The 13,306-nt window shown below is 37.2% G+C and overlaps 1 protein-coding gene across 1 annotated transcript in view; it reads right to left on the bottom strand.

The window, feature by feature from the left end:
* Positions 1-2,395: 2,395 nt before the first annotated feature.
* The window catches only part of cachd1 (cache domain containing 1), a 79,500-nt gene continuing 68,589 nt past the window's right edge, over positions 2,396-13,306 (bottom strand). The window contains exons 22-27 of the mRNA XM_014470562.2: positions 12,177-12,293; positions 10,829-10,980; positions 9,950-10,111; positions 8,145-8,222; positions 7,940-8,041; positions 2,396-5,403 (exon numbers count right to left, since the gene is read on the bottom strand). Coding sequence (XP_014326048.1) covers positions 5,153-5,403; positions 7,940-8,041; positions 8,145-8,222; positions 9,950-10,111; positions 10,829-10,980; positions 12,177-12,293 — 862 coding nt within the window. The 3' untranslated portion in view covers positions 2,396-5,152. The remainder of the gene's footprint in view (positions 5,404-7,939; positions 8,042-8,144; positions 8,223-9,949; positions 10,112-10,828; positions 10,981-12,176; positions 12,294-13,306) is intronic.

The following is a 13,306-nucleotide window of genomic DNA, read 5'->3' as shown; positions in this document are numbered from 1 at the left end:
ATTAATTAGACATCCTGCTAGTTGTAAACTGGGTCTCTGTTCATACAGTAAAGAAAGAAAACAACCGATAACCAAACCTGAACGCTCTACCAGCTCAGGAAAGGAGGAAATGTGCATCTCATAAAAGATTTCTCTCCAAATAAGGCCAACATGCATCTTAAAAGGAGCTCTTTGCAGAGTAGGTGTCCTGATTGTTCCTGCATGAACCAGAGAGAATAATGCAGGCTGGAAAGGCTTCAGACAGCGTTCCTCTGCTGTTAGCAAATGTGAACAGAAGGCCAGCAATGACAGACCAGAGGCATACGGACAGAAAGGGGGGAAAAAAGACTGCAAATATTTTTTCCTGGCTCACAAAAGAAGACTTGTGGGAGAGGTGTTCAATGATATTTTAATGGGTTACTTTAAAATGTCAAAAATATTTTAACAATTTGTTAAAATTCTTAAAAGTTCACAATGCAGCTCTAAAAAAAAAACAAAAAAACAATCAAATTAGGGTTTTTTCAGGCTTTCAGCATTTTACTACAAGATTATTTCATTTGTGTGTTTAGAAGCAGCATTTATCTGTTGAAGTAATATGAATTTGGTTTTTAAGCTCTCATGGGGAACAGAACTCAAGTATAAGTGACATGTAAAAGTATTGGATGGGTTTAATCTGAATTAAACCACTATAAAGGTCCTCCCACTGCAATCATAGCTGCAAGCAGGTTTGCATATCTCAAAATTAAAATGCCTGTTTTCTGTAAAATATCTTTAACTTAATTTGATTGAACAGAGAGAATTTAAAAACAAATCCAATTAGGAGATGAATTTACATTTGGACTTTGAGTAGACCATCCTAAGACATTTCGTTGTTCCTCTGGTTCTATGTTGAGGGTCAGTGTCCTGCGCTCCAGTCCGGCATCAGGTTGGACTCAACTGCCACGTGGACTGGTACCAACCTTGTGTGTGACTTTTATCACCAGTAATATAACATTTAATTATTTTATCTTTAATATTCTCCATTCATTTCTGGTAAGACCAGTTTTATGATGAAGCTAGAATCTGTGTGACCATCTGTATTTCAGTCCAGCTGCTCAACTCTGAAATGCTTTAGAGCAACTCACACTTAGGAATTACTATATTCTGTTTACACAGATTGTTCTAATATGCCACATGAGTAGAGCAGCAAACAGACTTTCCCTTAAAGGTGCAGTGATACATTTAAGGGGTTTCACTGCCTTAATACAAAAACCTTTAAGGGTTTTTTGTATAAGTTCTCAGCCATTTATTGTTTTCGTTTTTGTAGGGATAAAAAAGTGAGATGGAGTAAAGTCGTAAGGCCGTAGTGTTTAACAGCCGTTTCCGCCCTGTGTGCCAGGTGAGGCTACAAAGCAGTCCTTATGGAAATTTACATTAAATTTGCTTATGTGGAAGAAATCAACACGCCACCTCCTGATCTGTCCTCTACGACTTTCTTTATTTCATTCCAGGTGGAACCTTAAAGCCTCAGCTATGTTTCATTTCCAGTAGCTTCTTTTTAAAAGGTTTTTGCAAATCTAGTGGCCTTTATTCATTAGTAGCTGGAGAGGAAGTAGGGCAGAGAGAAAAGGGGACAACAGGGAGGGAATGGAGTAACAAAAGACTGCAGGAGGTCAAATTGACCACTTTTCTCCACTTTTTTCTTGTACTACTCTCCAATGTGCACTACTTTTTTTCTCCATAGAAGCTACATCTGGTCTGGCTACGATAACTTCCACAAGGTACATTAGCTGACATAACGCTGCCAGCAATTGAAAGTTCTCCCATTCCTGGCATTAAATTTTTACCTTTTATCAACATGGAAAGTACTCCTACATCAGCTCTTCTGTTTCTTTTTTGTGTATCTGCTCTGTTTTCTCAAACCCCCAGGTTTGCTGGTGGCAGATGGCTGCTGGATGTACTGCGCCCGGTTCTGGAACGTTCTTCCTGTTAAAGGGGAGGTTTTTCTTCTCCACTGTCGCTACATGTTTGTTGTAAAGTCAATGCAATCGATTGTTGTTGCTATGTGCTCATCTAGGACAGAATGCTGCAAATGAACGACATGATGCAATCTGCTGGTTTTAATTAGACAGAAAACTTTTAAAACGAATTTGAATAACTATTAATCCTACTGTTTGATAAGGAGGATTAATTGGAATGTATGTGTGGTTGGACTGACGCAAATTTCTAGTAGTTCTGATTTAAAACTCTACTAAACATTCATGTTTTTGGATTGGTGGAGGAAGCCGGAATACCCGAAGAGAACCCACAATTAGTAGAGAACATTCAAACTTCACAGGATTCAAACCAAAGATGCTGCAGTGAATAAAAAGTTATTTAGAAATCATTTAGCCTCCTGTCTGACATCATGCTGATATCTTAGGAATCACAGAGACAGTTTAACTGTAAAATGCACTTTATCACATTCACATTGCAATTAATCTCAGTTAACTGTATACGATACATTGGGAGCAGGGTTGGGTGACGTACACATGTTCCTTCAGTCAATAACTTGTAATTCTGTGTTCTGTATAAACACACACACTATTTTTTAAGCCTGTTTGGAAATACTGCTGAAACAAAAAGATGTAGATTTCAGTTTGTAGGGAAAAAAGCTTCCATTTTCTGTATGTCTGTTCCACTCGAATCAAAAGATGCAACTCTTTTGTAGCGTTTTCTTCTCAAAAGAAAAAAGTGAAACAAATTAAAAGCTAGGCAGAAACATTTGGTTTGGTCGTTAATGAAAAACTGTCGAATCTAATTTAGTGTGTGGAGAGTTGTTCTGTATTTTACATAGTTTTCAAAGACACACAATAATAAACCTTTAAAAACTACAATTCTCTTAAACATAAATTGTGTATTAAAATTCCCAAGTACTGACTTCCATCCAATATGGACCTAAAGAAAAATAAGCCTAAAAAATAAAAGAAAAACATCCAAGGCATCAAAAATATAGCGAGACACCATGAACAGACGATTCAATATTTGAATATCAACATTTGCTGTTTTTTTAAATGAGTGTACAGGACATTAATAACTATTCATGACTCTGTATTTACACTTTATAATGAATCTCTGCAGAACAATAGACATCTTGGCATCCATAAGATGCCACACCGACAGGATCTGATCAAAACAAAAGCACGGAAAGAAGCAACCTCTCGGGAGAAACAGAGAATTTTCATTCATAATAAATTCAGCCATTATTCTCTAACACTATTTTAAAAAAATAATGCTTTCAAGGAAAGTGTTTCTGGTGGATAATTACACATTCATCACACATTGTCATTTTCTCTGACACACACAAACACATAAAAACAAACGAACAGTTTGAGTGGTTAACCACAGAGGAGCCGACAGTCGGGTGTAAACCTCTGCCCAGAAGCAGCAGCGTTCCTTCCCTTCCATTCTGATAAGAACGACGTCGATGCACACAGCCTTCACACGCAGCACATGCAGCATCAGCTTGGCCTCAAAGGCAAAAAGGTTGTAGTAAGACAACGTCCTCTCCCGCTTTTCTATTCAGGACAGAAAATGTCCGCCTACGCCAGGAACTCTTAAAGGATCCCCCAATTATCATCCTGACACAAATCTCCCCGGCAGTGACTAAAGCCAGGAATGTTTTTCTGCTGGTGCTGGCTTCAGCTGCTGATCCTCCATCTACCAAAGGTTGAGCTTTATATTTATTTTAAACGAGCACAAAAAATTCCGTCTTAGTTGTGGAGAATAATTTTCCACCTCCATCAAAAATGCTTCATCTGAACAACAATACACATACCTCGGGAAAACTGAAATATGTGCTACATGTCATGACGCAGAATAAGGCTCATTATCTTAATTTTTTTACCCCCAAATTAAGCTTCTTACACAATTTTAACATGTTTGATGTTTTGAGTTTAATATGAGTTTGTTCTCACCATAATAAGCTTGAAAATGGCACAAAAACCTACTTGCAATTCATTCTGTTTCCTCTCAACAAGTTTGACAGAGAGAACATCTTAAATTGATATTAAACTGATATCTTTACTGCTGCATAATCTGACTCTCATAAGGTAACAAGATTTAAAAAAAAATTATTTCATCATCCATGTCAGGGATGTGTAACCTTTATAATCCAAAGTGCCAACTCCTTATGAGCTGCAAATGGAACGAGACTGAAAATGAATAATTTGTGAAAAATATCACAATATAAAAATATTGTTGTAATTAAAAAAAACTGTTTCATTTAACCTATGATGACAGTAAAAAGTGATATAAAAATGTTTTTCTTCTATATTTTCAGGGCAGAAAAAAAGCAAAAATAATGAGCCTTAAATCTGATGCGCTGTTTGCAAAATTACTTACTGCCTCACTGCTTTGTCAGCTCTTGAAGATCTACGTCTTTAATAAATAGTAGAAAAATAATATTGTACTCATAAAGTGTTTATGTATTTATGCAAAATGTTGAAGAATTTTCTTCCCTATGTTGACATTCACAAACATTCATGAAAGTGTTCAGGTATCACCCGACGGCATGTTGGATGACACCAGAAGCCTCTTTTTTGGAGAAAGGCTACAACTCCCAGTTAAACTCTGGAGACCAGAAAGTTGAGAGAAAAGTAACGTTAGAGTTCCACTAGACGCAGCTCTTTGTTAGGGAGTAAAAAATATATATTTTTCTGTTTTTCAGACCCCTGGTGTGAATCTCTGGGCAAGAGCCCTTTGCAGGGGTGCCACCTATTTTGGGCTGGATTTATAGTCAAGAAAGTTCCATACTGGACCCAACCTTGAAAGATTTGTGTCTCTGCTCAAAGTTTTTGGGCTCCAGTTGTTTCCTGTTCTCATTAAAATTGTGAGTTCTGAATCCTTCAAATGGAAAAAACTGGAAATCCCAACTGCTTACACGTACTGGCGCAGGACTGCCTTTTGCATGTGCTTTAAGTTAGGTTGAATTAAAGAGGGGATGAGAGAAAGAAGATGTTGCCACGACGACACATTGTGGCATCATTCATAATTCAGAGTGTGAATCCGAGCAGCTCTGAGGTACGGGGTCCAGCTGTGGTAATCTTCCTCCACTCATCTGAACCTTGAAGTACACAGTGTGGATCGTCTCATTAAACTCAAATGTTTTACAAAAATAGTCTTTTATTAAAAACTAGTTCAATCCCCTGGAGCATCAGCATTCTGCGTCCACGCTGTGCACAGTCACGGCGGCCTGCAGGTGATGTGTCTGTGTGTGCAGCGGGTGGTGGTGGGTGTGCACGTGTCGGTACGGGTGGAACTTGTGGCTCAGCAGCGCGGCTGTCTGAGGGGGCGTGTCCAGGTCCATGTCGTCGTCGTGGTTACCGACGTCGACCCCTGCTGAGAGGGGGTCGTTGTTTCCGGGCGGATTCTCGCTGTCCTCCTGTGGACTCATGGTGCTGTAGCCTGAACGCAGAGATTGATCAGGTTACCATCTTCCTTAATATGTAAAAATACTTTCTTTAAATTTCAATAATTCTATGGTTACTATTGGAAAAGATTTGATTCAGTAATCATTTTTGGCTGTCAGACAACAACAGATTTTATTTTATTAAAGTTTGAAATCCAAAAAGATTTAAAATTCAACAGGGAAGTCGATTTTGACAACATCATTCCTGAACGGATGCAGATTTACAAATTCAATGTAGAGAGAATAACAAGAAAGGGTGAAAATGCCCAATGATTGAAGAAGAGGAGGGGCGAAACGAATGAAAGAGATGAAGCAGGAGCTTGAAACTGTCCTCAGAATTACAATAAGTTTTATTGGCTAAAATAGTGGGAACAAACAAGACATTTGACTTCAGTGTCAAAAGCGCTAACAGTTTACAGACATCAAATATAAACATAGTAAATGGCTTTTAGAGGAAATAAAATAAAGGATAAAGAAACAATTTGTAAAAATGAAAGGCAGGTTAAAATAATTCATATATGCAGTGGTGGGAACACTTCCACTAATTCACTACCGTAGTAGCGCTTTAGCTAACTTTGAAAACATTTAGCACACCTAGGTCACCTGGAGAAAACTTTTCTGGATAAATATTAAAGCGCTAACTTACGTGGTTGTTTCGTAACCTTTCAGTTGAATAAAATTCAACATCTGTGTTGAAGTTTTGATTATCGACTTAAATATTCTTCAAGTATTCGTTTCCATAGTTGCTTATTTTGAATGGGATGAAACCTTTTTACACAGTAGTTCTGTTTCCTCTCCTCACATTCCCTCTGTTAATGGTAGGGAAGAAATTATTATTTCAACCATTAGTCCAAATGAGTAACTAGCTTGAGGATATTGTTTAGTGGTTGTTATGCAGATGTTAGTCTGTGCTGCAGTAATTTTAAAAAAATGCAATATTTAAATTTATTGACCAGAATAGCAGGATTAGTTAGTTTTTGTACATTTCTAAGAGTGAGATTATGCTGCTGTAATAAAAGATTCATTTATTGTGTGGCTTATTATGCAGCTGTATTCTGTACCAGTGGTGCTAATAAGTGCAGAGGGTGCTGCATGCAGAAAAGACGCAAGGAGTACAACTAGAAAGTGTTCCAACTCATTTGTTCTGTTTCACCATCTGTGGTGCTACATTCAGCAGAAACGCTCGCACATTCTGATTTTGTTTCATTTTAACCCACTCTCTTCTCTTCAAGTTCACCCTTGTTCTCCGTCAAACATCGGTTATGCAACAAGTATGAGAGATCCTGGTTGCCAGGAAGTGGAATGATGCCACATATGTGGGAGGCAGAGAGCCTCTGTGGGTGAAAGTGTCCGTCCACAGCAAGTGTCAGACTTAGAAAATTCTTAAAAAGCGAACATGAGCCAGTCAGCTCAGATGAAGAGAAAATCAGGGTTCAGGCTTGTCATTAATGCGAAGAATAAAAGGAGAGCTCCGAACTGGGAGCGAAGGGAGAATGTGAAACTGAACCGAACAATTATTCAGGTTTCTTTTTTTGAACTTTAAGAAGCCTTGAAAAAGGAAGGTTTTCCTGTTTTCTAAGTGTCACAGAAAGTTCAGAGTCTGGACAGAGAATTAAGAAACCTTCATTTTTTTCACATTACATGCTGATGTAATAAAACAAAACCTAGCTACCAGACTGATTTTTGCCCAGTCTTATTTGCAAAACAACTTAACAGCTTATTGAATTGGAATTGTTTTTCAAGGATTGCGATACACCATGTTGGATTCAGGTCTGGACTTTGACTGGGCCATTCTAACACCCTATTTGTAGCTCTGGCAGTAAGTTAGGGGTCATCTCAGGATTTTTTTCCAGTGTTGCACTTATTTAACTCCATCCATCTTCCCACCAATTTTGACCCTCAGTCCTAGTAAAAGGCCTTCCCACAGCATAATAACACCACTGTGTTTGACATAGTGCAAGTTTTCTGTCACATGGTTGCATGCATACCAAAATATTCAGCTTCTATTTGAATTTGGTCCACATGATACTGCTTGGTCTAACGTTCTCTAACAAACATCTGATGGCTTCATAGTAGTAGAATTAGAAACCAAATATCTGAACTCTGTTAACTAATTGGGTCATTTCTGGAGCCAACTGGTGCTCTGGATGTTATTTAGGGTGACTGAGTAAAAGGGACACTTTTTGTTAAAAAAAAAAAAGAATACTTTACGTTTTGCACTCTGCTTTTGTTTTTTTCAATTTAAAATGCCTACAAAATCCATTGAAATCTCAATATGACAAAAAATTATTATATACCCTTTAGTCTGTCAGCAGACCATCAATAAATCAACTGGTTTTAACAGAGTTAGAACCTGAGATTAAATAACAGGTTTACAATATGCTTGAAATATGTATTTCAGGAAAACAAATAGGATAAAAGAAACTTTAGCAATTTTAAATAAACTCAAAAATCAATATGTATGTATGTTTACCTTCACATTTTCCAGCAGCATTTATGTGTCTTACTAAATAAAGTGAGTGTTTGTCTTACCGTGGTCGCTCTCTGTCCCTGATCGGCCCCAGTACCTCCGTCTCCGTTCAGGACTGTGAGTGTGTCTCTCAATGACTGCAGCTATGAATCTGGTGTTACTGACTGAAAGTTAAGACAGGACACAGGTTAGCAAGGTGCTAAATGGAACCTTTATTAAAAAATAGGAGAGAAATGTTTGAAAATAGATTTAATGTGGTGCGCTTACTGATTCCTCTGTCTTCATGACTGTCTTCGTCTCTCTCGTCTCTTTCATTGTCGAGGTTGGACATTCTCACAGACATTTCTGGAGGAAAAGTAGAGAAAAATGACAAAATAGGACACTCCTCACTGCGCAAGCATTCAACAGGTTAGGTGTGAAATGTTAAAAGAAAGGACAGAACTGCATTGTTTTAGTGTCAAAGTGGCTCTTCTTATAGACTAAAAAGAAGAGTTAAGGAATAATTAAATTTACAAATTTGTTCAAAACCAAAACATTTGCCAACAGTTTGATTGTCAAGTTTTGTCAAGTTTGGTTTACTGTGCAATTCCCCACTTAAAAGGGATAGTCTATACTATGAATCTTAACTGGATTTCACTCAAAGAACCTTCACTTTAGCTGACCCATCTTTATTTTTATATGATGGCCATCATAGTTTTTAGCCTTCCAGCCACATAGGTGAAAAACCTCAAAAGAAACAGAAACATTTATTACATTTTGAAATTAACAAGATAAATACATTGTGAAATAATCAAACAGATTTCCACCCCTTTAAACCAATTATTCCAAAAGTATAATAAATAGCAAATATTTTATAGTAAAATTCAACACCAATAAATAAATTAGCATATTTATCAACATTTTGTTAAATATATTTTTAGTCAAAATCCTATTCAACATTTATTCATTTTCACTTTCTACCATAAATAATAAACACCAAGTGTTTTTTTTTTTTTTTTTTTTTTTAAGTTACTCGTTTGATTTGATTTGAATATTAAAACTGTTCAGTACAATAATCAATCAGAGTCCATGTGCTGCTCCAGTGAGACTCAGGAAATAAGCAACAGCATTGTGAGGCTTACCGGCTATCCTTCACAGTTTGTAGAAAACTTTTGCACAGTTCTGAATTTCTATGTGCTGCCAGCACTGTTTGCTTCTCATGCTGTGGCACTTCTTCAAACAGGAGTGACAGGTCAGTCACACCAAAAGTACCTGCACTCTCTGATTGCTAGGAGATTGAGTCCACCTGGTTCTCATCACTAAGCAGCAGAGAAGCTACAGAAAGGTGCAGCAGAGGGGAGTGGCTACCTGGCAGTTTGCCAGAACAATGATTTATAGTCATTATGGTTATTTTACAAGCACGCATTGAAGTATAAATGACAACGACCTGTCCACAAGACAATAATAACAAAAACAATGACTATATATTTTTCATCTCATCGTGTATTACAAAAACTCATGCTTAGCCAAGTAAATCGAGACGAAAAAGAAAAAGGATGAAAACAATGATTGCTTACATGCTGCTTTGAATATAAAGTGAGTGATTGAGCTACTGATGAAATGTGCTGGGCTGACTGATGATTGGGAAGCATAAGCACCTGTTTAAAAGTAGAACATTTAGCATTTTGCTGGCATGGAGAATTTAAAAGTGGATATAAAAAATAGAGTGCAGCAGTGACTAAAGTAGCAGCTGTTGCTCTTAAACCCTTTTTCAAGCGTCAAATATAACGTTTTTCCCAGCTGATCTAAAAGTGTTTACTAATTTTCTTAATTAGTACATAGATTTTTTAAACACATATTTCCTTTGGTAAACTGATATAAAAAGTTAACATGAACATTTTTATTCACAAGTAAAACTCTGAAAAATGTGGTGTACATTGTTTCCAGCCCCACTTACTTCAACCTCATTTTCATGTTATATTGGATATTGTTTTTGTTTAATTAGAAAATGTCAAAAATATAACGCTTCATCTGCAGTTGCCTCGATAAAGATACACCGTCTCTTTAAGACATGAATCTGTCCCCACACTCACCCTGTGCAGCAAGTGGTGACATGTGCTGGTGTGAGCGTCTGTGGATCTGATGTCTGTAGGCGTACACGGCCAGCACCAGCACCATGATGCATCCCATGATGCCCCCAGCGACCGGACCCACAGGGGCGCTCTTGATCATGTTCAAAGATGCCACTTCCTCATCTGCAAAATAAGCAAAAAGAATGATGAAGACAACTGTTTTTACTGATTTTCAAGTAACATTTCCGCTGTTTTTGAACATCTGCTTTTCTGCACTGGATTGAGATATTGCATTGTAAATACTCTGTTGTCTCTTTTAATGTTCAACACATACATACGTATGTACATGGACAAAAAAAATTACCATACTCATTTGCACATTCCTTGGATTACAATTTCTTTATTGCTTATAATTGTAGACTATTCTTATGTTGTAAAGTATATTATTATCATTGTTGTTGTTATTGTTCGTTTTTTTTGGAATTTTTGTGTGAACCTCTTGATCCTGCAGTTACACCTGAACATCACCTCTGGAAGACAGTGAAGGATATTTCTATTTTTATTTTTATAAAGGATCAGTTAAAAACCCTCCAAAAGCCTGAAGAAGAGACAAAATTTAACTATTTATTCTGAGATTCAAACCCCTGCTGCGATGCTGGTACATTTTTATACATTATTTCTGTTCTATCATACGTGTGAAAGATTATTAAACGCATGGCGGACAGCCAAAGCTGTTGAGAAAACATGTACACACATTTTTTAGGAAAAAAAAAAGAATAACAGTCCATAAATTACATGATTAGAGAGCTGCTATTTCAAAGCAAATGTGATCTTGTATTTAGTAGGTTGTGTATTTTCTTCTATTGAAATGTGCTGATTACCAGAGTTCCTTTAACTCACCAATAAGACCCAGACCGTCTGCATATGGACTCTTGGCTCCAACGATGCCTCCAAAGCACTCCTTCTGCAGGGCGCAGTACGGCTTGTCCAGGTGGGTCTTACCGTCGCTGTCCACCATGCACCACTCACAGTCCAGCACACCGAAACAGTCACTAAAACACAAAGCAGCATATGGAGATTAGAACAAGAATATAAACGTGAACGTACTGTGCATATAATAGATTTAGTCCTGTTAGAAGGAATTATTATCTTCATTCTCAGGATTTTCTTCTATGGCAGGATGCTATAACCAGGCAGTAATGTCAGTTTCACTATAGGACTTCATGTAACAAGAGGCGTTTGGAAGAGTCGTTATGATCCCATAAACCTGAGAGCACAGCACCAACTGCCAAGCATGGCAGTGGTGGCAACATGCTGTGGGGATACAGTAAAGTGCATATATTGGCAAAGGAGGGGAATAATAAAATTATTCAACTTTACCTTAAATCAACAGTTATATTCCAGTGTTGTTGTATTGGCGTTCCAATACGACAACGACCCAAAATGCACATCAAAAGTGGTTTGTGAACAAATAAAGTAGGAAACGTAAAACTTGTTGAAACCTCAACCCTCCTGAACAGAAGTCAAATATTCAGACAGAATTATTGTTGATGGCAAAAAATAAATAAATCTTATTACGACATAAAGTGAGCCCCCACCTATTTGCGGTTCAGTATCCATGGTTTCACCAATTTTGCATTTTTGTGTTAAATGTAACTCCAAGTTATTCAGAGAAGATTGACCTTTTCCTAGATTTTTTCATATACAGCATATCTAAAAAAATATTCAAAAGAAATTTTAGATTGGGAAGCTGAAACTGACTGGTGTTTTCAAAGCAGCCAATGCTAGACCACCAGTCATTTTTCTTGACTGCAACCCTTAAGAGTGGAAAGAAGGAAAACTATAAACGATAGCTTAGTGGTAATTCTACAGTTTCCACTGTGTATATTAATGCATATTAAGGTATAGTTGGTGTTTGAAGTATTAAAATATGTAATATATATAATAAATATAATATATATATAATAAAATATTAACATTTCAGAGGGGATCACTGTGGTCCCTCACTCTTGCAAATACTGGGGGTCCATCGTATAATAAATAATTTAATTGGGGCAACATTTTCATACTGAGCCTGTACAGAGGTCACAAAATCACTGAAGTTGTGTGATCTACTACACTGAAAAAAAAAACTGCCAAAAAAGGTGTTGCATCATATTTTATGCCCTTGCGACTTGCAGGTGCTGGCAATACTTCTCTAAACTTTACAAATATATGCATATTAAAGAAGTGCAGAGAGCGTGTGCACCTGCTGGAGTATCTCTGGCTGCAGCGGGTGTTGATGCACTGCGGCAGGGTGTCGTGCAGACCGGGATCAATCACATTCAGGCTGACTGGTTCTTGATGCACCTCACAGCTGGGGTTCCTGTATAACAAATCAACAGGATGAAGAAGGAAAAAAAACAAAGAGGGGCACTTCTATTGGTTACAGTAAAATGGAAAAAACCCAAAAAACAAAGGAGCTATTCAAATCTAGGAATGAAACATGACTGTATGCAACAGGAGGAAAAAAACATCATCATATGGAGTCTGTTAAAGCACAGCGACACAAAAAATAGACAAGCTGACAGTGAAAATGCTAATTACATAAAGCAGGGATCTGAGACATTGACGTGCTGTCACAGGCAGCTGATGGCTGATGAAAGGAGGTGGGTGAAACAACAAGAATGATAGACAGAGAATGATGGACAGATGCGGAGTGACAGACGCAGAGAGGAAAACTGGTAAGGCAGTGAGATAAACAGAGGAGGATGAGAAAACCCACAAAAACATCCGTCTATACAATGTAGTTCATATATAATGCAAATATTATAAGCAAACACTTCTGTAGGGATAAAGGGACAATACTTCTAAATGCATAAAAGTTCAGAGATAAAGCAGTTTAATTTAATCTCAAATTACATTCAGAATTTATTTTATGGCTCATAAAACGTCTGACCAAAATGCAAGTTAAAAATTAGTATTTCCTCAATACATTTGTGGGAGTGTGAATGTATTTGAGCCTGTCTGTAAATATGACCTTGTGTAACGAGAGTCAACAATATATTAAGATCTGAAGTAGAATAATTCTCAATCACTGACAAAATAAACAGCGTAAACTAATCATTAAATCAAACATTAAAGTATAACATTAATATAAATTATGGGTGTCTGTAAACATCTGATCAGAGACCTTAATACAGAAGGAAAACATAACATAATATAACATGGGACAGAGAGTAGTTATTGTTTCTTTAAAGCTGGTTTTTGTGTTAATTTACAGTGAAATGTGAAAGATTTCTGCTGCAATACTGAGATATGATTAGAGCTTCTCTAATGAGTCATCTGAATACTCCGTGCATTTCTCCCCCCATCTTCCCGAATGGTTATTGCGCTCTC

This window comes from Xiphophorus maculatus, chromosome 9 (genome assembly GCF_002775205.1).
Source record: "Xiphophorus maculatus strain JP 163 A chromosome 9, X_maculatus-5.0-male, whole genome shotgun sequence".
Taxonomy (NCBI): Eukaryota; Metazoa; Chordata; class Actinopteri; order Cyprinodontiformes; family Poeciliidae; genus Xiphophorus; species Xiphophorus maculatus.
Note: the sequence above shows the minus strand (reverse complement) of the source record. Positions and strands in the feature narration are given on the sequence as shown.